Genomic DNA, 26,525 nt, shown 5'->3' with positions numbered 1-26,525 from the left:
CTAGAGCATGTGAGCTGTGACACGTTGCACAATGCATTTAAAGATCATTTCCCTACCAAATGCTGCAGACTTGGCACAAGAGTAAAGAATCTGTTGACATGGTCCCCTCCTGTTGTTACTGCCTTTCCTCCGCCTGGTGTTCCCTGAATCAGCATTATTGCAGTTTTCCAGTCGTCCAACAAAGACAACAGAGGCTTCTTACGTCAGGACTCCTGTCCTCCAGCTGACAGGAAAGCAGAGATGTTTATGAATTGAAATCCTAATTCTCAGGATTCATTGTTACACTGTAAAGAGACACCTAGACCGTCATTCACTGGCCAGCACTCTGCGGATCTCCGGATTCAGGATCCTCAGCCAGGGCTACAGAACTCAGCCTAAGATGTTGTGTCGCTGTGGGTGTCTCTGCCTGTTCCTCTCACTCTCCCTGATACCTTACTTAGCCTATAGCTCTGTTGATATAAGAGGTAGGTACTGAATAATTGTACATTTCTGTATACAGACCGTACTTCTACCTCTACCTCTCACCATGGTGCACGTACTGCAAATGGGCCAAAGGTGGATTGTCTTGGTTATACTCTGGACGGATTGGATATTGGATCTTTTGTGATTTACTAACATCAACCATGTGGAAGAGCTGGTAAAGCAGAATGCAGCATGGAAAGAAACCTTAGAATTCTTGTTGAAGAGAATTAGCATGTTATGGTACACATGCATCTATGGTGTACACATTCAGTAGGTGCCAACTGTAACTGACTCCTAGTATACCCTAGTATACTAGGTGTTCAGCTCCTAGTTACCAACTGGCTGGACACAGTCCCTGGTGTGCAATACTGAGCAATGGTTTAGGTATTATAATGCTATATTCCATAAATAAGGTTCTAACGATATGTAATACAACGTCACTGCACATTGGCAGATGGTTTATCTTATAGTATTATGGTCATCTCCATTGGTCAGGACATGTTGGGGTGTAGTGTACCGTGTCTGTATAGGGTGTAACAGATGTATTATGGACAGTGGTCAGGACATGTTGGGGTGTAGTGTCCTATGTCTGTATAGGGTGTAAAAGATGTATTATGGCCAGCGGTCAGGACATGTTGGGGTGTAGTGTCCTATGTCTGTATAGGGTGTAATAGATGTATTATGGCCAGTGGTCAGGACATGTTGGGGTGTAGTGTCCTGTGTCTGTATAGGGTGTAACAGATGTATTATGGCCAGCGGTCAGGACATGTTGGGGTGTAGTGTCCTATGTATGTATAGGGTGTAATAGATGTATTATGGCCAGTGATCAGGACATGTTTGGGTGTAGTGTCCTATGTCTGTATAGGGTGTAAAAGATGTATTATGGCAAGTGGTCAGGTCATGTTGGGGTGTAGTGTCCTATATGTCTATAGGTGTAATAGATGTGTTATGGCCAGTGGTCAGGACATGTTGGGGTGTAGTGTCCTATGTCTGTATAGGGTGTACCAGATGTATTATGGACAGTGGTCAGGACATGTTGGGGTGTAGTGTCCTATGTCTGTATAGGGTGTAATAGATGTATTATGGCCAGTGGTCAGGACATGTTGGGGTGTAGTGTCCTTTGTCTGCATAGGGTGTAATAGATGTATTATGGCCATTGGTCAGGACATGTTGGGGTGTAGTGTCCTATGTCTGTATAGGGTGTAATAGATGTATTATGGCCAGTGGTCAGGACATGTTGGGGATGTAGTGTCCTATGTCTGTATAGGGTGTAATGGAATGGTATTATGGCCAGCGGTCAGGACATGTTGGGGTGTAGTGTCCTATGTCTGTATAGGGTGTAATAGATGTATTATGGCCAGTGGTCAGGACATGTTGGGGTGTAGTGTCCTATGTCTGTATAGGGTGTTATAGATGTATTATGGCCAGCGGTCAGGACATGTTGGGGTGTAGTGTCCTATGTCTGTATAGGGTGTAATAGATGTATTATGGCCAGTGGTCAGGACATGTTGGGGTGTAGTGTCCTATGTCTGTATAGGGTGTAATAGATGTATTATGGCTAGTGGTCAGGACATGTTGGGGTGTAGTGTCCTATGTCTGTATAGGGTGTAATAGATGTATTATGGCAAGTGGTCAGGTCATGTTGGGGTGTAGTGTCCCATGTCTGTATAGGGTGTAATATATGTATTATGGCCAGCGGTCAGGACATGTTGGGGTGTAGTGTCCTATGTCTGTATAGGGTGTAATAGATGTATTATGGCAAGTGGTCAGGTCATGTTGGGGTGTAGTGTCCTATATGTCTATAGGTGTAATAGATGTATTATGGCCAGTGGTCAGGACATGTTGGGGTGTAGTGTCCTATGTCTGTATAGGGTGTAATAGATGTATTATAGCCAGTGGTCAGGACATGCTGGGGTGTAGTGTCCTATGTCTGTATAGGGTGTAATAGATGTATTATGGCAAGTGGTCAGGTCATGTTGGGGTGTAGTGTCCCATGTCTGTATAGGGTGTAATATATGTATTATGGCCAGTGGTCAGGACATGTTGGGGTGTAGTGTCCTATGTCTGTATAGGGTGTAATAGATGTATTATGGCCAGTGGTCAGGTCATGTTGGGGTGTAGTGTCCTATATGTTTATAGGTGTAATACATGTATTATGGCCAGTGGTCAGGACATGTTGGGGTGTAGTGTCCTATGTCTGTATAGGGTGTAATAGATGTATTATGGCCAGTGGTCAGGACATGTTGGGGTGTAGTGTCCTATGTCTGTATAGGGTGTAATAGATGTATTATGGCCAGTGGTCAGGACATGTTGGGGTGTAGCGTCCTATGTCTGTATAGGGTGTAATAGATGTATTATGGCCAGTGGTCAGGACATATTGGGGTGTAGTGTCCTATGTCTGTATAGGGTGTAATGGATGTAATATGGCCAGTGGTTAGGACATGTTGGGAGTGTAGTGTCCTATGTCTGTATAGGGTGTAATAGATGTATTATGGTCAGTGGTCAGGACATGTTGGGGGTGTAGCGTCCTATGTCTGTATAGGGTGTAATAGATGTATTATGGCCAGTGGTCAGGACATGTTGGGGTGTAGTGTCCTATGTCTGTATAGGGTGTAATAGATGTATTATGGCCAGTGGTCAGGACATATTGGGGTGTAGTGTCCTATGTCTGTATAGGGTGTAATAGATGTATTATGACCAGTGGTCAGGACATATTGGGGTGTAGTGTCCTATGTCTGTATAGGGTGTAATAGATGTATTATGACCAGTGGTCAGGACATGTTGGGGTGTAGTGTCCTATGTCTGTATAGGGTGTAATAGATGTATTATGGCCAGTGGTCAGGACATGTTGGGGTGTAGTGTCCTATGTCTGTATAGGGTGTAATAGATGTATTATGGCCAGCGGTCAGGACATGTTGGGGTGTAGTGTCCTATGTCTGTATAGGGTGTAATAGATGTATTATAGAAAGTGATCAGGACATGTTGGGGTGTAGTGTCCTATGTCTGTATAGGGTGTAATGGATGTAATATGGCCAGTGGTCAGGACATGTTGGGGGTGTAGCGTCCTATGTCTGTATAGGGTGTAATAGATGTATTATGGCCAGTGGTCAGGACATGTTGGGGTGTAGTGTCCCATGTCTGTATAGGGTGTAATAGATGTATTATAGAAAGTGATCAGGACATGTTGGGGTGTAGTGTCCTATGTCTGTATAGGGTGACATAGATGTATCATGTTCACAGCCAGTGGTCAGGTCATGTTGGGGGTGTAGCGTCCTATGTCTGTATAGGGTGTAATAGATGTATTATGGCCAGTGGTCAGGACATGTTGGGGTGTAGTGTCCCATGTCTGTATAGGGTGTAATAGATGTATTATAGAAAGTGATCAGGACATGTTGGGGTGTAGTGTCCTATGTCTGTATAGGGTGACATAGATGTATCATGTTCACAGCCAGTGGTCAGGTCATGTTGGGGTGTAGTGTCATATATATATATATATCCACAGCGAGGCTGCACAACACATAATTTGTATCCTTTTTCCAAATGCTGGGGTGCCAATTTCTCAGAAATAATCCATCCAGAATTATCCCATAAATATGTCCAAACAAGCAGAGAGCACTCACCAGACTTCTTGATGCTGATACTTTTGAGGTTTATTCAAACATCTCAGTGCAAAAGGTAGACATTTCGGTCCTCTTGGGGACCTTTATCAAGACCACCCTGAGGCATGGAACCATATACAGCATATATATATATATATGCTGTAACAGAATTGAGCTGAGAGGGGCGACCTTACCTATCACAGTTACATGTGTTTTATATATAGGGGTGTAGCTACCATAGGTGCAGGGGCAGCAGCTGCTATGGGGCCCAGAGCTGAGGGGGTCACCTTCCTTGTCACAGTTACATGTGTTATATACAGGGGTGTAGCTACCATAGGTGCAGGGGGTGCAGCTGCTATGGGGCCCAGAGCTGAGAGGGGCCACCTTCCCTGTCACAGTTACATGTGTTATATACAGGGGTGTAGCTACCATAGGTGCAGCTGCTATGGGGCCCAGAGCTGAGAGGGGCCACCTTCCCTGTCACAGTTACATGTGTTATATACAGGGGTGTAGCTACCATAGGTGTGGGGGTGCAGCTGCTATGGGGCACAGAGCTGAGAGGGGCCACCTTCCCTGTCAGTTACATGTGTTATATATAGGGGTGTAGCTACCATAGGTGCAGGGGCAGCAGCTGCTATGGGGCCCAGAGCTGAGGGGGTCACCTTCCTTGTCACAGTTACATGTGTTATATACAGGGTTGTAGCTACCATAGGTGCAGGGGGTGCAGCTGCTATGGGGCCCAGAGCTGAGAGGGGCCACCTTCCCTGTCACAGTTACATGTGTTATATACAGGGGTGTAGCTACCATAGGTGCAGCTGCTATGGGGCCCAGAGCTGAGAGGGGCCACCTTCCCTGTCACAGTTACATGTGTTATATACAGGGGTGTAGCTACCATAGGTGCAGGGGGTGCAGCTGCTATGGGGCCCAGAGCTGAGAGGGGCCACCTTCCCTGTCACAGTTACATGTGTTATATACAGGGGTGTAGCTACCATAGGTGCAGCTGCTATGGGGCCCAGAGCTGAGAGGGGCCACCTTCCCTGTCACAGTTACATGTGTTATATACAGGGGTGTAGCTACCATAGGTGCAGGGGGTGCAGCTGCTATGGGGCCAGAACTGAGAGGGGCCACCTTCCCTGTCACAGTTACATGTGTTATATACAGGGGTGTAGCTACCATAGGTGCAGGGAGTGAAGCTGCTATGGGCCCAGAGCTGAGAGGGGCCACCTTCCCTGTCACAGTTACATGTGTTATATACTGGGGTGTAGCTACCATAGGTGCAGGGGGAGCAGCTGCTATGGGGCCCAGAGCTGAGAGGGGTCACCTTCCCTGTCACAGTTACATGTGTTATATACAGGGGTGTAGCCTACACCCCTGTATATAACACATGTAACTGACAGGGAAGGTGGCCCCTCTCAGCTCTGGGCCTCATAGCCTATGAGGCCCAGAGCTGAGAGCGGCCACCTTCCCTGTCACAGTTACATGTGTTATATACAGGTTGTAGCTACCATAGGTGCAGGGAGTGCAGCTGTTATGGGGCCCAGAGCTGAGAGGGGCCACCTTCCCTGTCACAGTTACCTGTGTTATATACAGGGGTGTAGCTGCCATAGGTGCAGGGGGAGCAGCTGCTATGGGCCCAGAGCTGAGATGGGCCACCTTCCCTGTCACAGTTGCATGTGTTATATACAAGGGTGTAGTTACCATAGGTGCAGGGGGTGCAGCTGCTATGCTGCCCAGAGCTGAGAGGGGCCATCTTCCCTGTCACATTTGCATGTGTTATATACAGGGTGTAGCTACCATAGGTGCAGGGGATGTAGCTGCTATGGGGCCCAGAGCTGAGAGGAGCCACCTTCCCTGTCACAGTTACATGTGTTATATACAGGGTGTAGCTACCATAGGTGCAGGGGGTGCAGCTGCTATGAAGCCCTGCTCTGAGATGGGCCACCTTCCCTGTCACAGTTACATGTGTTCTATACAGGAGTGTAGCTACCATAGGTGCAGCTGCTATGGGGCCCAGATCTGAGAAGGGCCACCTTCTCTGTCACAGTTACCTGTGTTATATACAGGGGTGTAGCTGCCATAGGTGCAGGGGGAGCAGCTGCTATGGGCCCAGAGCTGAGAGGAGCCACCTTCCTTGTCACAGTTACATGTGTTATATACAGGGTGTAGCTACCATAGGTGCAGGGGATGTAGCTGCTATGGGGCCCAGAGCTGAGAGGGGCCACCTTCTCTGTCACAGTTACATGTGTTATATACAGGTGTGCAGCTAGCATAGGTGCAGGGGGTGCAGCTGCTATGGGGCCCAGAGCTGAGAGGGGTCACCTTCCCTGTCCCAGTTACATGTGTTATATACAGGAGTGTAGCTACCATAGGTGCAGCTGCTATGGGGCCCAGAGCTGAGAGGGGCCACCTTCCCTGTTACAGATACATGTGTTATATACAGGGGTGTAGCTACCATAGGTGCAGGGAGTGTAGCTGCTATGGGGCCCAGAGCTGAAAGGGGCCATGTTCCCTGTCACAGTTACATCTGCTATATATAGGAGTGTAGCTACCATACGTGCAGGGGGTGCAGCTGCTATGGGGCCCAGAGCTAGGGTGACCAACCGTCCCGGTTTTCCCAGGACTGTCCCGGTTTTGACCCCTAAAATCCTGCGTCCCGACCAAACCCATCCCGGGACACGAAAAGTCCCGGTTTTAACTAACTAAAATTGTTGGTGGATTGAAGGGCAGCTCAACTGCTCCCGCCCCACACAGCATTACTGGGACTGGGATTGTGGGAGGGAAAGCTGTTACGCGGTGGGCGCCTCCCCACCATTGGTTAGTGCGGCCGCCGCATCACCGCATCCCCTCCCACACTCCCAGTAATGCTGTGCAGGGCGGCACTGTCAGGCATTGGCGGACGGCCGACAACGCATGATTAGCGCCAGTAATTGTCTCCCCGGCGGTAATGTACTGGTGACCGGCTGCTGCGACGGTGTGCAAAAAGCACAGTCGGACCAGTTCTATTTATATGAGACTGTATGCATTTAAGAGATTTACACACAAATTTTATGTAAATCCACTGGCGAGTTTAACACAGAAAAGAGATATATATCACTTACACAGTGAATTAAGATCAATATCAATGGATCTTTCTGTATAATCCAGTATGATCTTCCACATGAATTGTCTCTATGGACTCGATAAAAGATATATAGTGCAGGGACGTTTTACCAGGTAAAAAATGACATTTATTTAATACACTCACATGTGGTCGATAAAAACAAGCAGAATGGTGCCCTTCCTCAGAAGAAGCGCTTCTGAGGAAGGGCACCATTTGCCCGAAAGCGCGCTCAAGCTGAGTTAACACCACCGAACGGATCCTGTCCTGAGGCCGCAAGGAGGAGGTGCATCCCCACTGAGTACTGCTGGCTGGCTGTTTGGAGGGTTTTACATGTCCATAGGCACAGTTACATAGGTACATAGTAGGTAAGGCTGAAAAAAGACTTGCATCCATCTAGTTCAACCTGGTATAGATATCCATTGCTGATTTGGTAGGTTCTGGTATTTTACAGACAGATTATATTTCTTATTTGTACCCATGGATGTTTTTCTCCAGTAAATGTTTGTCCAACTTTGCCTTGAACGCATTTAATGAGCCAGCCGTTACCACCTCTCTGGGAAGAGAGTTCCAGAGTTTGACTGTTCTGACCGTAAAGAAATTCTTTCTACTAGCTGAATGAAATCTTTTTTCTTCTAATCTATACTCATGTCCTCCTGTCCTAGATTCCTTTCTAGTAGAAAAGAGGGTGTGTGACAGTTCCTTATATTGGCCCTTGATATACTTGTACATGTTAAGCATGTCCCCCCTTAAACGTCTCTTTTCCAATGTAAATAGTCCCAAATTGCTTAATCTCTCCTCGTAGCTTAAAGTCTCCATTCCCCTAATAAGCTTTGTTGCTCGCCTTTGGACTTTTTCTAATTCTATTATGTCCTTTTTATAGTGTGGGGCCCAGAACTGCACTCCGTACTCGAGGTGAGGTCTCAACAATGCCTTATACAGTGGCATAATTACCCTTGAGTCCCTAGTTTCCATTCCCCTCTTAATACATGCCAGAATTTTGTTGGCCTTTTTTGTAGCTACATTACAATGGGCACTACATCCCAGTTTGCTGTCTATTTGAACTCCTAGATCCTTTTCAAGTATGGAATGACCCAGTTCCTCTCCGCTAAGGTTGTAACTTGCACACTGATTGTGTCTCCCAAGGTGCATAACCTTACATTTATCTACATTGAACCTCATCTTCCATTTTTTTGCCCACTCATCTAGAATTGCAAGATCATTTTGAAGCATGGTGACATCTTCTGATGATTTGATGACTTTGCTAAGTTTTGTATCGTCCGCAAAGATGGATACATTGCTGAGTAACCCTATCCCAATATCGTTAATAAAAATGTTAAACAGAATGGGCCCCAAAACCGAACCCTGGGGCACTCCACTTAGTACCGGTATCGTATCTGATACGGCACCATTCACAACCACTCTTTGTTCTCTATTACATAGCCAATTTCCTACCCATCTGCAGATATTTTCACCCAATCCTAGGTTCTCCATTTTATTAATCAATCTCTTGTGTGGGACAGTATCAAATGCTTTAGCGAAATCTAGGAAAATCACATCTACAGCATTTCCATTATCAAGGTTTTTGCTAACCTCTTCATAGAACCCTAGTAGATTAGTTTGGCATGAACGACTTTTCATGAACCCATGTTGGTTAGTACTGAGTAGACGGTGATGATCTAAATATTCCTGGATACCATCCCTTAAAAATCCTTCAAATAGTTTACCCACAATTTTTTGAATATTGGCACTACCTCTGCTATTCTCCAATCTTTTGGTACTATATCTGATGATAGTGACTTGCTAAAGATATAGGGGGAAATTTACTAAAGGAAATTTGTAAAAAAATAGGTGTATTTGTATTTAGAAATACACTTATTTTTGACATTTACAATCCTCAAAATACGGCAATTCGTATTTGTATTGATGTGCTATCAATACGAATACGAATTGACGTATTTGCGGGATAGTAAATGTCAAAAATAAAGGTATTTCTAAATACAAATACACCTATTTTTTACAAATTTCCTTTAGTAAATTTCCCCCATAATGTAGGGGGGTAGCTAGTTCATCCCTTAATTCCATTAATAGCCTCGGATGAATCCCATCTCGCCCTGGTGATTTATTTGTTTTGAGTTTGCTTAGCCTCAGTACTATTTCCTTTGGCGTGAAATCCACAATGAGATCTGGCTTATTTGTCCCGTTTGTGGTAAATGTTCGTTACACAGTCTGCTCTCCCTTAGTAATAACTGATGAGAAGAACTCATTTAACAGTTTTGCTTTTCCCTTGTCCTCAGTAACACTTTTTCCACTAGTATCAGTTAGTGGGCCTATGTTTTCCTTAATTAAACGTTTACTATTTATGTATTTAAAAAACTTATTTGGGTTGGTTTTGCTTTCAGTGGCTATGCACTCTTCATATAATCTTTTGATTACCCCTTTACAAGTTTTGTTTGATTCTTTGTAATTTGCGAACGCCTCCTCATTCAAGTTATTTTTATAGAATTTAAATGCTCTAGTTTTTTTGTTGATAGCTGACCTTACTTCTTTGTCCAACCATGGTGGCTTTTTTTTATTGAATTTACCTTTATTTACTTTAGGAATGTATTCCATAGTTAGTGAATCAAGCTCCTTTTTTAGAGTATCCCACATTTCCTCTGCATTTTTTCCCTCCATAACCGTTTCCCACCCAATTCCTGTTAGGGCTTCCCTGAATAATTCAAAGTTCGCTTTTCTGAAGTTTAGTATTTTTGCAGATCCTTTTTGATGTAATTTACTGAAGTTGATTTCCATTGAAACCATATTGTGATCACTGTTCCCTAATTGTTCAATTACTTTTGTGTTTGAAACTAAGTCTGTGTTATTTGTTAATACTAAGTCCAAGAGTGCCTCATCACGAGTTGGAGTTTCTACCGTTTGTGTAATAAAGAACCCATTGCTTCTTGCTGATTTACCTGTTTCGGTTTCCCAAGTAATGTCGGGTAAATTAAAACCCCATAATTAATACCTGCCCCTGATTTGATGATTGTTTGATTTGGTTTAAAAGAAGAGACTCTTCCCTTTCATTTATATTTGGTGGTCTATAGCATACCCCTATTATAATTTTTTTTTTTTTTATTATTGTCGGTTATCTCTGCCCACACTGTCTCCGAGTTGTCTTCTTCCAGGTCTGTGCTCATATTTTTCTCACATGATGTTAAGTTATTATTTACATATAGGCACACACCCCCGCCTCTTCTATTTTCCCTGTCTTTCCTGTAGAGTGTATATCCCTCCATGTTTAATGCCCAATCATGCGACTCATTACACCATGTTTCTGTAATACAAATGATGTCGTAGTCGTCCCTACTGATCACCGTTTCTAGCTCCCCGATTTTACTCACTAAGCTTCTTGCATTAGCCAGTAAGCATTTTAATTTATGTTTATTTTTAGATATGGCTCTAATATTGTGATTAGTTTCACCCCAGGACCCATTTGATTTATTTACTAGCTTCCTCTTGCCCCTTTCCCCTTCAATAGACTCTCTACAGCCCTCCCCACCATGCACACTGCCTGCCCTATTTATAGTTCTGGGAATTCTTCCTCTGTCCTTTCCTCCTTCCCGTATACTAAGATCATCTGTATTAGAGGCAGAACTCTGGGAGGCAATGGAGTCATCTGCCGCCGGGCTTCTGCTCCCAAAGGGGCACCTCTCCCTGGAAGTTTAAATCAGTTATTTAAAAGCCAACGATATTGCTTCTGTGGCTGCAATATATATACATGTTCTATCTATCGATCGATCTATCTATATGCTGAACAGAATATATATATTTTATATAAGGTTATATAGGGTTGTGTGTGAACATATGTGTGTGTGTGGGGGGGGGGCACCAATATATATCTTGCCTCCGGGCAACTGGAACGAACTTACGCCACTGATCTGTACCTAAGAACTGTAATGGGGTAACGTGACTGTTACAACATAACATTTTATTACATGACATTCCTGATGCACCCTGAGAGTTACCCCCGATTATATACCCTTGTTATGTCCCAGGACTTTGTCTGTGTCTCTGTCCCTTCCCCCCCCCCTCATCTCCTTCCCCCATATGATTATTGATCCCAGTCCGGCTTCTCTCCCTGATGGTCCCATAATGTCTTGCTGCCCCCACCCCTGTCGCCTAGTTTAAAATCTCCTCCAACCCTCTAACCATCCTTCCCCCAGCACCGCAGCCCCCTCCTCGTTCAGGTGCAATCCATCACGGCAAAGACCGAGAAGTCCGCCCAGTGTTCCATGAACACGAATCCCTCTTTCCTACACCAGTCCTTAAGCCACACATTTACCTCCCTGATCCCCCTCTGCCTCCCTGAGCTAGCACGTGGCACTGGTAATATTTCCGAGAAAATTACCCTAGATGCACACCTAATTCCCTATTCTTACCTAATTCCTTATACTCTTTCTTGAGGACATCCCACCTACCATTGACTTTGTCGTTGGTGCCGATGTGCACCAAGACCGCCGGGTTGCTCCCAGCCCCTCCCAACAATCTGTCGACTTGGTCGTGACAGTTCGTGGATCCTATCACCCTGAGGGGTATTCTGCTTGTTTTTATAGACCACATGTCTAGTGTATTAAATAAATGTTATTTTTTTACCTGGTAAAATGTCTCTGCACTATATATCTTTTATCGAGTCCATAGAGACAATTCATGTGTAAGATCGTTCTGGAATGGACAGAAAGACCCATTGATATGTGCAGTAATTCTATTGGAATGTGAGAGAACTGAATAAAATTAAATCAGCTTTTAACTCAGGCATTGCTGCACTATGGTCTGTTTTTGAGTTTCTTTTAGGTCTTAGTGACTTCAAAAAAAGAATATATTGATCTTAATTTACTTTCTAAGTGATATATATCTCTTTTTAGGGCAGTATTTAATGACCCTAATTGCGATGTGCAGCGAATCCTAAACAGGACAGTCGCCGTGATCAGGAGGGTTGGAGCCCTCGCTGCCAGCCCTCGCTGACACACTATTCAATGAGGCAGGGGCTCGCTGCCCCTGATGGCGAATGTGAACTCCTGCGGCGGACACCGCAGGGAGCCGGAGGACGGCGGCAGGCAGGGAGATGGAAGTCTCCCTGCCTGCCCCAGAATGTATGTGGGGGGGAGGAGAGCTACCTGGGACCCAGGCAGCACAAGCTGCCCCCCCCCCCCCCCGGGAGAGCCAGCAGGGGACCGGGTATGCACTGCTCCCAATCGTGCATATGTAATGATCAGGAGCAGTGAATATATGAATATGTAATGAGAGGCTCTCGGCTCCCGGCCCCCTGCTGGCTGTTATGTGTAAAAAAAAATCTATATATTTTTAAATTAAATATATATTCATGTACTGGGAAGAGCAATTAACAGGCTTGGATGGGGACCACTGCTTTGAAGTCAGATATCTCCGGTTCCCCAGGGCCGATTTTTAAAATTCTTGTACCCATGGACCCTCAGCTTTCAGATTCCTGGGGGGTTTCTGAGTACTCAGAACCGCGCCCCCCCCCCCCCCCCCCCCGCGTGCGCTACTGGGTGAATTGTCCGTCATTCACTTTCTGACACAAAAAAATCACCTTCCAAAGTGAAAATACTGTAGCACAAATTTGCCATGAAACATGGGGAATTGGCCTCATTGAATACTGCCCTTTGTGTTAAAATCGCCAGTGGATTTACATAAAATTTGTGTGTGTATCCTATGTTCTAAAGCTTTGGTGAAGGCTTTCTTTGTATCTCCTGGGTTGAGCGTTACTAACTGCGCTGTGGGTTGTTTAGTACTTCTTTCTTTGTTGTTGATTTAAGGGATTTACAAACACTTTACCTTTACTGACTAAAGGCCCATACACACTCGACGATTTTCAGCTGAAAATCGTTCAAAACAGCCGTTTTGAGCGATTTTCGGCTCAAAATCGCCTAGTGTGTATGGTCCAGAGATTGCCCACTAGCGATGATGCGCGCTCCCGCATCATCGCTAGGAAAGTGGTTCATCTGCTGGTTTTACCAGCAGATGTGGCGATGATGGATGGTTTTTCATCCATCATCGCCATGTGTGTAAGACTGCCGGGCTGAAAGATTAACCACTTTCAGCCCGGCGGACCGCCCCGCTGCCCCCACCCGCCACCTCGCCTGTCATACTCATGCACCCTGCGCTCGTCATCAGGCTCCCCCTGGCCGCCCGGCTGCTGCTGCTCCCCGGCCAGGCCAAACACCCTGCTCACCCCGCCCCCCGCCCTGCACAACACGGAGCAGACAGCACAGCAGTGCTGTCTGCCCAGCTAAACACACTGACCACCAATGTTTAAATATTTCTGCCCACTGCCACCAATGCATTAATTTAAATGCAGCAAATATTATTATTATTAATATTATTTAAATATATATATTATAATAATATATATAAAGATTTTTTTAAATTAAAAAAATGTGTATGGGCCTTAAGGCATCCAGTGCAAGGCTGTCCACCATCTGAAATATATAATAATAATAATAATTTATCTAACAACTAAAAAACTGTTGGACTGTTCCCACTAATTCTTATGGAATGTATCTGATCAGATCACTAGATTGTATAATTTATTTTATATTCGCCGCCAGATGAGCTGACGTCAGTCAACGTCGCTCTATTACTGGTATCAGACCCAAACCCCCTGTCCCGGGTTGGCCCATTGGAGAGTTGGTCACCCTACCCAGAGCTGAGAGGGGCCACCTTCCCTGTCACAGTTACATGTGTTATATACAGGGGTGTAGCTACCATAGATGCAGGGGGTGCAGCTGCTATGGGGCCAGAGCTGAGAGGGGCCACCTTCCCTGTCACAGTTACATGTGTTATATAAAGGGTGTAGCTACCATAGGTGCAGGGGGTGCAGCTGCTATGGGCCCAGAGCTGAGAGAGGCCACCTTCCCTGTCACAGTTACATGTGTTATATACAGGGGTGTAGCTACCATAGGTGCAGGAAGTGCAGCTGCTATGGGGCCCAGAGCTGGGAGGGGCCACCTTCCCTGTCACAGTTACATGTGTTATACACAGGGGTGTATCTACCATAGGTGCAGGGGGTGCAGCTGCTATGGGCCCAGAGCTGAGAGAGGCCACCTTCCCTTTCACAGGTACATGTGTTATATACAGGGGTGTAGCTACCATAGGTGCAGGGGGTGCAGTTGCTATGGGGCCCAGAGCTGAGAGGTGCCACCTTCCCTGTCACAGTTACATGTGTTATATACAGGGTGTAGCTACCATAGGTGCAGGGAGTGCAGCTGTTATGGAGCCCAGAGCTGAGAGGGGCCACCTTCCCCTGTCACAGTTACATGTGTTATATACAGGGTGTACCTACCATAGGTGCACGGGGTGCAGCTGCTATGGGGACCAGAGCTGAGAGGGGCCACCTTCCCTGTCACAGTTACATGTGTTATATACAGGGGTGTAGCTACCATAGGTGCAGGGAGTGCAGCTGCTATGGGCCCAGAGCTGAGAGGGGCCACCTTCCCTGTCACAGTTACATGTGTTATATACAGGGGTGTAGCTACCATAGGTGCAGGGAGTGGCGCTGCTATGGGGCCCAGAGCTGAGAGGGGCCACCTTCCCTGTCACAGTTACATGTGTTATATACAGGGGTGTAGCTACAATAGGTGCAGGGAGTGCAGCTGCTATGGGGACCAGAGCTGAGAGGGGTCACCTTCCCTGTCACAGGTACATGTGTTATATATAGGGGTGTAGTTACCATAGGTGCAGGGAGTGCAGCTGCTATGGGGCCCAGAGCTGAGAGGGGCCACCTTCCCTGTCACAGTTACATGTGTTATGTACAGGGGCGTAGCTACCATTGGTGCAGGGAGTGCCGCTGCTATAGGGACCAGAGCTGAGGGGGTCACCTTCCCCCTCACAGTTACATGTGTTATATACAGGGGTGTAGCTACAATAGGTGCAGGGGGTGCAGCTGCTATGGGGCCCAGAGCTGGGAGGAGCCACCTTCCCCTGTCACAGTTACATGTGTTATATACAGGGGTGTAGCTACAATAGGTGCAGGGGGTGCAGCTGCTATGGGGCCCAGAGCTGGGAGGAGCCACCTTCCCCTGTCACAGTTACATGTGTTATATACAGGGGTGTAACTACCATAGGGGCAGGAAGTACAGCTGCTATGGGGCCCAGAGCTGAGAGGGGCCACCTTCCCTGTCACAGTTACATGTGTTATATACAGGGGTGTAGCTACCATAGGTGCAGGGAGTGCAGCTGCTATGGGCCCAGAGCTGAGAGGTGCCACCTTCCCTGTCACAGTTACATGTGTTATATACAGGGGTGTAGCTGCTATGGGCCCAGAGCTGAGAGGGGCCACCTTCCCTGTCACAGTTACATGTGTTATATACAGGGTGTAGCTACCATAGGTGCAGGGAGTGCAGCTGCTATGGGGCCCAGAGCTGAGAGGGGCCACCTTCCCTGTCACAGTTACATGTGTTATATACAGGGGTGTAGCTACCATAGGTGCAGGGGGTGCAGCTGCTATGGGGCCTAGAGCTGAGGGGAGCCACCTTCCCTGTCACAGGTACATGTGTTATATACAGGGGTGTAGCTACAAAAGGTGCAGGGGGTGCAGCTGCTATGGGGCCCAGAGCTGAGGGGAGCTATATGTGTTATATACATTTATTACTACAGGTTGAGTATCCCGTATCCGAGTATCCGTTATCCGAATTATTCCGAAAACCATACATTCCAGAAAGTGAAAAAAAAATATTCTTTTTGCTAAAAACACACTGGGGACATTTGTAACAGCACTACTGGGGACATTATATGCAACTGGCACTATATATGAGAAGAGAATGATTGCTTGGCATTCAAATTCAATATCTGATATAGTACACAAATTTTGTTTCTTGTTTTGAAACCTTGTTTTTTGAACAAATAAAATATATTTGTGTGTATTTTATGTGGTAATAAAATATATTTGTGTGTATTTTATGTGTTTATACAGCATACATGCAAGATACTTCAAAATACATAATTGAAATATTAAAATATTCCGAAATACGGAATAATCCGTTATCCAAAATTCTCCTGGTCCCGAGCATTTTGGATACGGGATACTCAACCTGTATTGGTTGGTGTATAGAGGCCCTTACACACTTTTGCTATGAGGCCTACAAATATCTAATTATGCTCCTGGGTAAATATATTGACTGAAGACATTGACACTGTCGACCAATACATTTGAACCTGAATTAGGAAATCTAGCTAGAGAATGGGGACTGAAGATAGTGATTGGGAACTGTAATGTCCTTGCCTTAATAATACCCAGGACTTTGCTCACTCTACCTGTGTCCATTGCAGCCATTGCACCTCTAAAATGCAGGATAGCAGGCGTGGTTCTCGTGGAAAATGAGGATCGTTCAAAGTTTAACTACACAATGGCTGAGAGCGTCTGTGAGTTACTGGGTTTGGATCTCGCCAGCAAGGCTCAGGTGCAGAAGGCATGGAGATATGGCTTTGAAACATGCAGGTAAGTTCTCTGTCATGGATGCTTATTTCCTTTTATATTATCTTCTTAGAGGGGATATTCAAATGCCCCATAAGTTGCAGAAGGGCAGGAGACAAATGGCATCATTACCTTCCCATGGTCTGAGGGATAGAACGCAAAGGGTCAACTGCCGTATACAATCTGTCAAGAAAAAAGTAAAAAGTAAAAAAAAAAAAAAAAGTGCGAGAAATGAAGGCCCTGCAACACAGCAATTATGTAAGAGTGGCTATAAGCATGCTGATTGGCTGGTGCTATCCACCAATTAGAGTGCTGACAGCCACTCACTGTGTGGATGCATGTGGACAAGGCTTGGAACCACAGAAGGGGAAAGTTATGACTTTTTGTGTAGGGGCCCCAGAACATTGCTTTGTCAGGGGCCTAATGTGCTGTTAACACCTCAAATGTTACCTTTACATATGTTCTCTACTGTAACCTTATTACATATGTTCTCACCTGTAACAGTCACACAGATTCCCACATGTAACCATTACATGTATTCTCACCTGTAACGGTCACACATGTTCTTACCCTATTTATTGATTTACAGTTTCTTATATAGCGCAGCAGATTCTGTTGTGCTTTACAATAGTAGACAGTGATAAAACAAACTGGGTAACAACAGACAGACTTGGAGGTAGGAGGGCCCTGCTGCAAGCTTACAATCTATAGGGATATAGGAGGGAAACACTAGGACAGGCACCAGTAATAGCATAGCAGTCCCACCAAGTTACAAGTCCAGAAGGGAAGCTATATAACACATAAGTGCCTCAGAGGGTTATGTGTGCGGTATATAAATATGATAGGCTTGTCCGAAGAGGTGAGTTTTCAGGGAACATTGCAAGTTTGGAGGCTAGTCTTATTGTGCGTGGAAGGGCATTCCATAGGATGGGAGCAGCCCGATGAAAGTCCTGTAATAGTGAATGGGAGCTGGTGATCCGTGCAGAAGACAGACGCAGATCTTGTGCAGAGTGGAGTGGTCGAGATGGGAGATGGGAGATATTTTGTGATAAGTAGAGAGATATATGCTGGTGCAGTATGGTTAATAGCTTTATATGCGAGTAGAAGTGTTTTATATTGAATACGGTAAAATACAGGCAACCAATGGAGGGACTGGCAGAGCGGATCAGCAGACGATGAGTGTTTTGCAAGGAAGATCAGCCTAGCAGCAGCATTTAGTATGGATTGCAGTGGTGAGAGTCTGTTCTTGGGAAGACCAGTTAGGAGACTATTGCAATAATCAATGCGGGATATAATGAGTGCATGGATAAGAGATTTGGTAGTGTCTTGTGTGAGATAGGGTCGTATTTTGGATATGTTTTTTTAGATGCATGTAACATGAATTGGAAACAGATTGAATGTGGGGAAGAAAGGACAGTTCAGAGTCGAGGATAACCCCTAAGCAACGAGCTTGTGGGGTAGGGTAGATTGTCGAGTTGTCAACAGCAATGGAGATGTCAGGATGGTAACTGTTCTTAGTTGGCGGGAATATAAGTAATTCCATTTTGGAAATATTGAGTTTGAGTTGGCGAGAAGACATCCAAGATGAGATGGCAGAGAGACATTCAGAGACACGGCCCAAAACCACTGGTGACAACTCTGGGGTTGATATATAGATTTGAGTATCATCTGCATATAAGTGATACTGAAATCCGAAAGAGCTGATTAGTTTGTCAAGAGAGGAGGTATAGATTGAGAAAAGCAGAGGACCTAAGACTGAGCCTTGCGGAACTCCGCCTGACAGAGGTAGTGAAGAAGTAGAGTCAGAGAAGCGAACACTGAAAGAGTGTTCAGATAGGTAAGATGTGAACCAGGAAGGGCTGTATCATTAATACCTAGGGAGTGTAGTGTTTGGAAGAGAAGAGTGTGATCCACAGTGTCAAACGCAGTAGAAAGATCTAGAAGAATAAGTAGTGAGTCATGGCCTTTAGACTTAGCAGGTACCAGATCATTCACCACTTTAGTCAGTGCTGTCTCAGTGGAGTGTTGAGAGCGAAAGCCTGACTGAAGTGGGTCTAATAGGGTGTGAGAGTTAAGAAAGTTTGTGAGGCAAGAGTAGACAAGTCTCTCCAGTAGCTTGGAGAGGCATGGGAGCTGAGAGATGGGACGGTAGTTTGAGAGAGAGTTAGGGTCAGAATTGTGTTTTTTCAGAAATGGAGTAACAGTCATACATGTTGTCACATGTAACCGTTACATGTATTCTCACCTGTAACAGCCACACATGTTCTCACATGTTCTCACACTTGTCCTCTGCTGTAACCGTCACGTGTGTTCTCCCCTGTAATGGTCTATATTGTCTGCAGTTATGGATGGGTAACAGAAAAGTTTGGCGTTATCTCACGAATTCAGCGGAATGAGAAATGTGGCAGGAACCAGACCGGGGTCCTTACATGGACCATTCATGTGTCTGGATACTTCAATGCATATTGTTACAATGTATCAGGTGAGTTACCTATTCTTATTGTGGTGTCACCCTTCTCAGATCAGGATTTATACTATGACAGATATCTTCATCTTCTTACCTGCATAGAACATTTATCAAAGTGTGGATCTCCCCCCCCCCCCCCCCCACCCCCCCCCATTACTCTCCATGTTGCCCGATATACTACGTGATGTCATCATTTCATGATTGTTAAAACATAGCTTTTAATATACAGTATATATAACCCCTAAATACACACAAGACTGTGAGATATACAGTTATTTATTTCAAATATAAAATAGTATTAAGTTCAATGAGAAAGGGAGAAAATGTCTATAATAGAAGGAGATAAAGACGTCTTTTGGAGCCGACATGTGCCGACAACAATAGGCAAAGCCCGATCGCTCAGCACAGCGGGTGTACTGTGGGTGTACTGTGTGCTGAGCGATCAAGCTTACATGTCACTTTTTCATTTTTTGTTAAATGCATAATATGCACATCGGACTCACAAACAGCTTCAGTTGATTAAAATGATATACAGCCTATATTCTGTATGTAACTGCTTAACAAAAATGTTCTGCTGCAGTGTTTCCCAGCCAAACAGTGTAACACTATTTCTGCAGTAACAGTTGCAATTACACACAAAATATAGACAAGCTGCATATTATAGCATACTTACATTTGGGATGCCGGCAGGCAGGATTCCAGTGCCGGCATCACCATCGATGTTGGCTTTCCGGCTCTGGTCTCGTGGCGGTATGCCAGCATTAGAATTGTGACTGGTGGCACCCCATTTGCCGGAATGCTGTACGCATCCCATCTGTAAGGTAATAGACATTTGTAGATTTTCGGAGCAATACATAAACATACATCCTTGAGTTTTGATGCAAAATTGTATCAGATATTGGGCATTGGTGCAGTTAATACATAACTGGAGGGTGGCTCTTTCTTGTATGAAAACTGAGCATGTCATGTTTGCAGGATTTCCTCAGTAATGCGCAGATACTTTAATATACTCTGACTGCGCAAGCAATTAATCTGAGAGTTCATAGTGATTACGGGTGATGGATCCACACAGTCTAGATCAGGCATGTCCAACGTTGGCCCTCCAGATGTTGTGAAACTACACATCCCAGCATGCTTTGCCACAGTTTTGCTGTTAGAAAATGCTAAAACTATTGCAAAGCATGCTGGGATGTGTAGTTTCAAAACATCTGGAGGGCCAACGTTGGACATGCCTGGTCTAGATAGACCGTCAGTAGGTCTATCCCAAAAGATTCACAAGCAGTAGGTCAAAAGGTCAACATGAATAAGTCTACATGTAATAGGTCGACAGGATCAAAATGTACACTAACTGGGGTTCCTTGTTGACACTGACACCCCCAAAAAATATGAAAAACTTGTCGACCTTTTAATGTGTCTATTATTTTCATGCCAACGTTTTGACCATGTCGACATTTCCTACTTCTAAAAATCTGGATTTTCCCATTCATCTCCTGCTGATTTCATTCCAGATACCCGAATCAATTCTTGCAAACCAGAACTCATGGTGACCAGGCCGCCGAGCACAGTGGTGCCACGGTCAGAAACCACCACATCGTTAACCAGCTACATATCAGAAACAGAAGCACACACTTCACAAGCCGCCCCAAAAACCCAGTGGGATTTACTGACCACCCCAAAGGACTCATCCACTCGGGCATCACGTGCCACAATGCGCACATCACTGAGGACAACGCTGCAGCCTCCAACACAGAGACAAACAACAACCGCCGAACCACCCAGCACCCTGGCACATCAGCTGTCCTCTAACCAGCTGCCACAGAAAAGTGAGAGAGTCATATTTGGAGGTACATATGGCAAATCAGTATTGTTGTTAGTAGGCGGATTTGTTTTAATGTTGTGAATGATGGGGCTTGTACTTATTATAAGTGGATATGGCAGAATAAAAACTATCAAACCTAGGGAGATTTTCACCCTTTTAATGTGACTGTGCACCTCCTGCCAGGGACCCTCCCCTGCCCCGGCTGCTATTCCCTGCCCCCACTGCTCTCTTCTGCCCCTGCTGCTCTCCCCTGCCCCTGCTGCACTGCCGGTACCCCTGCCTTCTCTCCTGATCTAACCCAAATCTAACTCTCTCTGCCCATGTTACATCTGCCCCACCTGCAGTGCAACATGGTTTTGTCCATCTCCTTGCTAGCAGGTCTGAACAGCTCTGTGTGACATTCATGCTACTAGTTATCACCACTTGGTCTGATGCTCCATCGTTGTGTTACTTAATTGCCTTATTTCATTCTTTAACAGGATTACCGACAACGCTGCTGATATTGGGGCTGCTGTTTTTTATAGCAGCCGTGATCCTCGCCATATGCTATGTTAGAAAGTAAGTCTGTCTCATTAGTACGTCTCCTCTGTTTAGCTAAAGACAATTACGTTCTGCTTCTCACCGGACTCACTAACAACATGTTTAAGAATTGAGGAGAGAATAGATTAAAACTTCCCATCGGAAGGTGCTGAAAAAAAACATATGGGCGTACCTTCCTCTCAGCATTGGGCCCTTGCACTCAGAATATGGGTGTACCATCCTCTCACCATCAGACCCTTGCGCTCAGTATATCCAACACAACATCTAGGCATTAAATCAGCAGTAAGACCATCCAAATCACCAAATCATGTGGTCATATGAGGCCCACACAGGTGAATGAGGATTGAAGCAATTGTAAATGTGAGATCTTTGCTGGGTTTGTAGAATAACATTTCGGCACCTTACAGAATTCTTCTGCTTTCTTGACAACCTTGAAACAGTCCACCCAACATAGAAACAGTCCACCCAACACCCAACATAGAAACAGTCTACCCAACACCCAACCTTAAAACAGTCTACCCAACACCCAGCCTTGAAATAGTCCACCCAACCTTGAAATAGTCTACCCAACACCCAGCCTTGAAACAGTCCACCAAACAGCCAACCTTGAAACAGTCTATCCAACACCCAACATTGAAAAAGTCCACCCAACCTTGAAACAGTCCACCCAACACCCAACCTTGAAACAGTCCACCCAACCTTGAAACATTCCACCCAACACCAAACCTTGAAACAGTACACCCACCACCCAACCTTAAAACAGTCCACCCAACCTTGAAACAGTCCACCCAACACCCAACCTTGAAACAGTCCACCCAACACCCAACCTTGAAACAGTCCACCCAACACCCAACCTTGAAACAATCCACCCAACACCCAATCTTGAAGCAGTTCACCCAACACCCAGCCTTGAAACAGTTCACCCAACACCCAGCCTTGAAACAGTCCACCCAACACCCAGCCTTGAAACAGTCCACCCAACACCCAGCCTTGAAACAGTCCACCCAACACCCAGCCTTGAAACAGTCCACCCAACACCCAACCTTGAAACAGTCCACCCAACCTTGAAACAGTCTATCCAGCACCCAACATTGAAAAAGTCCACCCAACCTTGAAACAGTCCACCCAACACCCAACCTTGAAACAGTCCACCCAACCTTGAAACATTCCACCCAACACCCAACCTTGAAACAGTACACCCACCACCCAACCTTAAAACAGTCCACCCAACCTTGAAACAGTCCACCCAACACCCAACCTTGAAACAGTCCACCCAACAACCAACCTTGAAACAATCCACCCAACACCCAATCTTGAAGCAGTTGACCCAACACCCCACCTTGAAACAGTCCACCCAACACCCAGCCTTGAAACAGTCCACCCAACACCCAACCTTGAAACAGTCCACCCAACACCCAGCCTTTAAACAGTCCACCCAACACCCAATCTTAAAACAGTCCACCCAACACCCAGCCTTGAAACAGTCCACCCAACACCCAGCCTTTAAACAGTCCACCCAACACCCAACCTTGAAACAGTCCACCCAACACCCAACCCTGAAACAATCCATCCAACCTTGAAACAGTCCACCCAACACCCAACCTTGAAACAGTACACCCACCACCCAACCTTAAAACAGTCCACCCAACCTTGAAACAGTCCACCCAACACCCAACCTTGAAACAGTCCACCCAACAACCAACCTTGAAACAATCCACCCAACACCCAATCTTGAAGCAGTTGACCCAACACCCCACCTTGAAACAGTCCACCCAACACCCAGCCTTGAGACAGTCCACCCAACACCCAACCTTGAAACAGTCCACCCAACACCCAGCCTTGAAACAGTCCACCCAACACCCAATCTTAAAACAGTCCACCCAACACCCAGCCTTGAAACAGTCCACCCAACACCCAGCCTTTAAACAGTCCACCCAACACCCAACCTTGAAACAGTCCACCCAACACCCAACCCTGAAACAATCCATCCAACCTTGAAACAGTCCACCCAACACCCTGCCTTGAAACAGTCCCCCCAACACCTAACTTGGCCAGACCTTATACAAATACATATAATATGCAGAATTCATATACAGTGTTACTGTGTGATGCCATCATTTATTTCACCTATGATTTTCTGTACAGGTACAAGACAAACATACTGTTCACCAAGAATAAAGAGGAAAAAGAGGCGGTGGAAACAACAGTGTTCAAAAAAACCATTAATGAAAACAGGGATGAGGAAGAAAAGGCTCCAAATGGAAAACAGTCTGCCAGCACAGGAAACAGCATTGAGGCGGAGGTGTGATATCAGTAAGACCGACCGGAGCGATAAACTCATTATTCACTGGGAATCGTGCCCAGTGCGTAAACTCATTGGGCCATGTGTAACTGCTAGTGGATAAACAACAGAAAACTTTCCAGAGTGCCTATTTTTACCAGAGTAATCCAGTTGCTGACACTCCTATTTCTTCAGACCATCATGGCAGCCATGAGCCATATACAGTACCAGCCTAAATAACTAAGTGGTTGGGAAATGCATTTAATCAGCACAGGAGTTCGCACTCCTGCATTGCCAAGACCCAGCTTTGTTCTGATGTCACTTTCTGCACTGCCAAGATCCAACTTTGTTGTGATGTCACTTCCTGCATTTCCAAGATACAACCTTTATGTGATGCAATTTCTTGCATTGCCAAGATACAACTTTGCTATGATGTCACTTCCTGCATTGACAAGATACAACCATGTTGTCCATGTCCAACCATGTCATTTCTTGCATTGCCAAGATAGAACTTTGCTGTGAGGTCACTTCCTGTATTGCCAAGATACAGCCTTGTTGTGATGTCACTTCCTGCCACCCACTCTGCTACATTTCCACATACTGAACATTGCAGTGGATTCTTCACTCACATTCTGTGCATACTGGGGAGGGGTTGGATGTACTTAGGAATTTAGGTCCCATTGGAGCACAGGTGGAGTTTATATTGTACATACAATCTCAGTTTGTGGGGGCCTACAACATCTTTGGGAGCCACCAGACTATTGTATAGGATTAGACAAAAATAAAGCTCATAGACATGGAACACGTCTGGTGTGATGTACATCCTAGAGGTCCAGCACTACCACACTGTCCTTCCCTGCATTACAGTGTTATGTTCTTTCACCACAATGATCAGCAGACTGCTGTTTCTGATATACCATGCAGGAGAACTGTATGGATGCAGCGGGTCTGTGTGCCAGGGTAATGCTTGGCACTACCATCCAAAAAAATAAAAGCCTGTCCTTTGAAAGACACCTCTTCTTTGGAACATTTCTTGTATGTGCATTAACCCACTCACCAACCTTCTAACTGCCCCGATTGGGGGGTTTCCTGCTCATTGTTGCTTGGTTTATCCTGATATACAGTATAAGTTCCATAGGTCATGAGGGGATGCGGTAATTTGGTCTACAGCATTATGGTCGACAGTCATTAGGACGACATGGGAAAATGTCAACATGGGTCTAGGTCGACATGGTTCTAGGTCGAGAGATGCGGTGCACTTTAAACTCTGTCCATGTCGACTGTGTTCACATTCAGGTAAAAAAAACAGTGAAAAACCCCATGTCGACCTTTTCACTGTCGACCTTTTCACTGTCGAACTAATGACCTGTCGAACTAATGACCTGTCGAACTAATGACCTTTCGACCTAGAACCATGTCGACCTTTTCCTATGTCGACCTAGACCCACGTTGACCTTTTCCCATGACGACCTAATGGTGTTAACCTAATGACTGTTGACCATAATGCTGTAGACCAAATGATCCCAACCCGTCCTGAGAGTGAGGGGACTACGACGGTGTTTCTATCACGTGCCCCATATGTGTCCGGAGAGACTGGTGTCATTGCAACGTAACTTTATTTGCATACTTAATAAAGTTATTTGTTTGTTGCAATTTCAAGAACGAAATAGAATGCATTGCAATAAAACAGATAAAGTAGTGTATCAAAGAGGCAGGTGAAACAAAATCTCTGATAAGTGCAGGCTTCAGGGCTAATTAGATAGCCCTGGGCAGGTAAATAAGCCATGGTAAATTGGATACCGCCCAGAGCGGTGGTAGTAGCACCACTTACACACTATAATGCCTCCAGTAGCAGTGCCACTTACACACATAGGGCCTTATTTTGGTTCATTCTTTCTGACAAAATCCTTCTTAGATGGACAAAACCATGTGCACTGCAGGGGGGGCAGATGTAACATGTGCAGAGAGAATTAGATTTGGGTGAGTAATTTTGTTTTTGTGCAGGGAAAATACTGACTGCTTTATTTTTACACTGCAATATAGATCTCACTTTGAAGTAAAACCCCACCCAAATCTAATTCTCTCTGCACAAGTAACACCTGCCCCACCTGCAGTGCACATGGTTTTGCCCATCTAAGAAGGATTTTGTCAGAAAGAATGAACCAAAATAAGGCCCATAATGCCTCCAGTAGCATACCTCCCAACTGTCCCGCTTACTGCGGGAACGTCCCGATATTTGGGGACGTTCTCGCGTCCTGCCCGGGGCCACCATTGTCCCGCGGTGGGGGGGGACAGTTGGGAGTCCCCCCAGCCTGTCAAGAATAGACGCTGTGCGCATGCGCACAGCGTCTATTCAGAACCGACGAGCGGCGGAAAACGGGGGTGCAGCCGGAGGACGCGTCATCCCACAAAGCCACGCCCCCTTTCGGGAGGCCACCCCCCCTTTTCTGGAGCGCGCGTGGCTTCGCCGCGCGAGAGTCCCGACCTCCCAACTGCAGAAGTTGGGAGGTATGCAGTAGTAGCACCACTTATACACATATGCCTGCAGTAGTAGTTCCTCTTACACACACCAATATTTGTCTTGCCTCTGGGCAACTGGAACGAACATATGCCACTGCTTACACATATAATGCCCCCAATAGACAAAATGTCCACAGTAGCGGCACCACTTACATATATATTGCCCACAGTAGTAGCACCACTTATACATAGAACTCAAAATGGCTGCATAAGAGGTGTCTGCAGTAACAGCACCGCTTACACACATATTGCCCCCAGTAGCATCACC

General features: G+C 45.7%; 1 protein-coding gene and 1 long non-coding RNA gene across 3 annotated transcripts in view; one reads left to right on the top strand and one right to left on the bottom strand.

The window, feature by feature from the left end:
• Positions 1-20,131, bottom strand: part of LOC146045705 (uncharacterized) — a 46,431-nt gene extending 26,300 nt beyond the window's left edge. Inside the window, exons 1-3 of one of the 2 annotated variants that reach the window (XR_014465568.1) lie at positions 19,771-20,131; positions 19,122-19,191; positions 18,876-18,947 (exon numbers count right to left, since the gene is read on the bottom strand). This is a non-coding gene — a long non-coding RNA (uncharacterized LOC146045705). The remainder of the gene's footprint in view (positions 1-18,875; positions 18,948-19,121; positions 19,192-19,770) is intronic. The other variant, XR_014465567.1, reaches the window with a different exon arrangement.
• Positions 116-24,539, top strand: LYVE1 (lymphatic vessel endothelial hyaluronan receptor 1). The gene is made up of 6 exons (XM_083164729.1): positions 116-464; positions 16,486-16,654; positions 18,973-19,112; positions 20,606-20,941; positions 21,396-21,474; positions 23,602-24,539. The coding sequence occupies exons 1-6, from the start codon at positions 380-382 to the stop codon at positions 23,762-23,764; spliced, it is 972 nt and encodes a 323-aa protein (XP_083020855.1). The 5' UTR covers positions 116-379; the 3' UTR covers positions 23,765-24,539.
• The last annotated feature ends 1,986 nt before the right edge of the window (positions 24,540-26,525 follow it).

This window comes from Crinia signifera, chromosome 11 (genome assembly GCF_055691185.1).
Source record: "Crinia signifera chromosome 11, ASM5569118v1, whole genome shotgun sequence".
NCBI lineage: Eukaryota > Metazoa > Chordata > Amphibia > Anura > Myobatrachidae > Crinia > Crinia signifera.
This window is presented reverse-complemented; position numbering and strand designations above follow the sequence as displayed.

What these genes read in the sequence shown, in the direction of transcription:
- LYVE1 (XM_083164729.1), top strand. Translation starts at nt 380, where the DNA reads ATGTTGTGTCGCTGTGGGTGTCTCTGCCTGTTCCTCTCACTCTCCCTG. An exon ending in TATGGCTTTGAAACATGCAG is followed by an intron (nt 16,655 to 18,972) that starts GTAAGTTCTCTG and finishes TATTGTCTGCAG; the next exon opens with TTATGGATGGGTAACAGAAA. An exon ending in TGAGAGAGTCATATTTGGAG is followed by an intron (nt 20,942 to 21,395) that starts GTACATATGGCA and finishes ATTCTTTAACAG; the next exon opens with GATTACCGACAACGCTGCTG.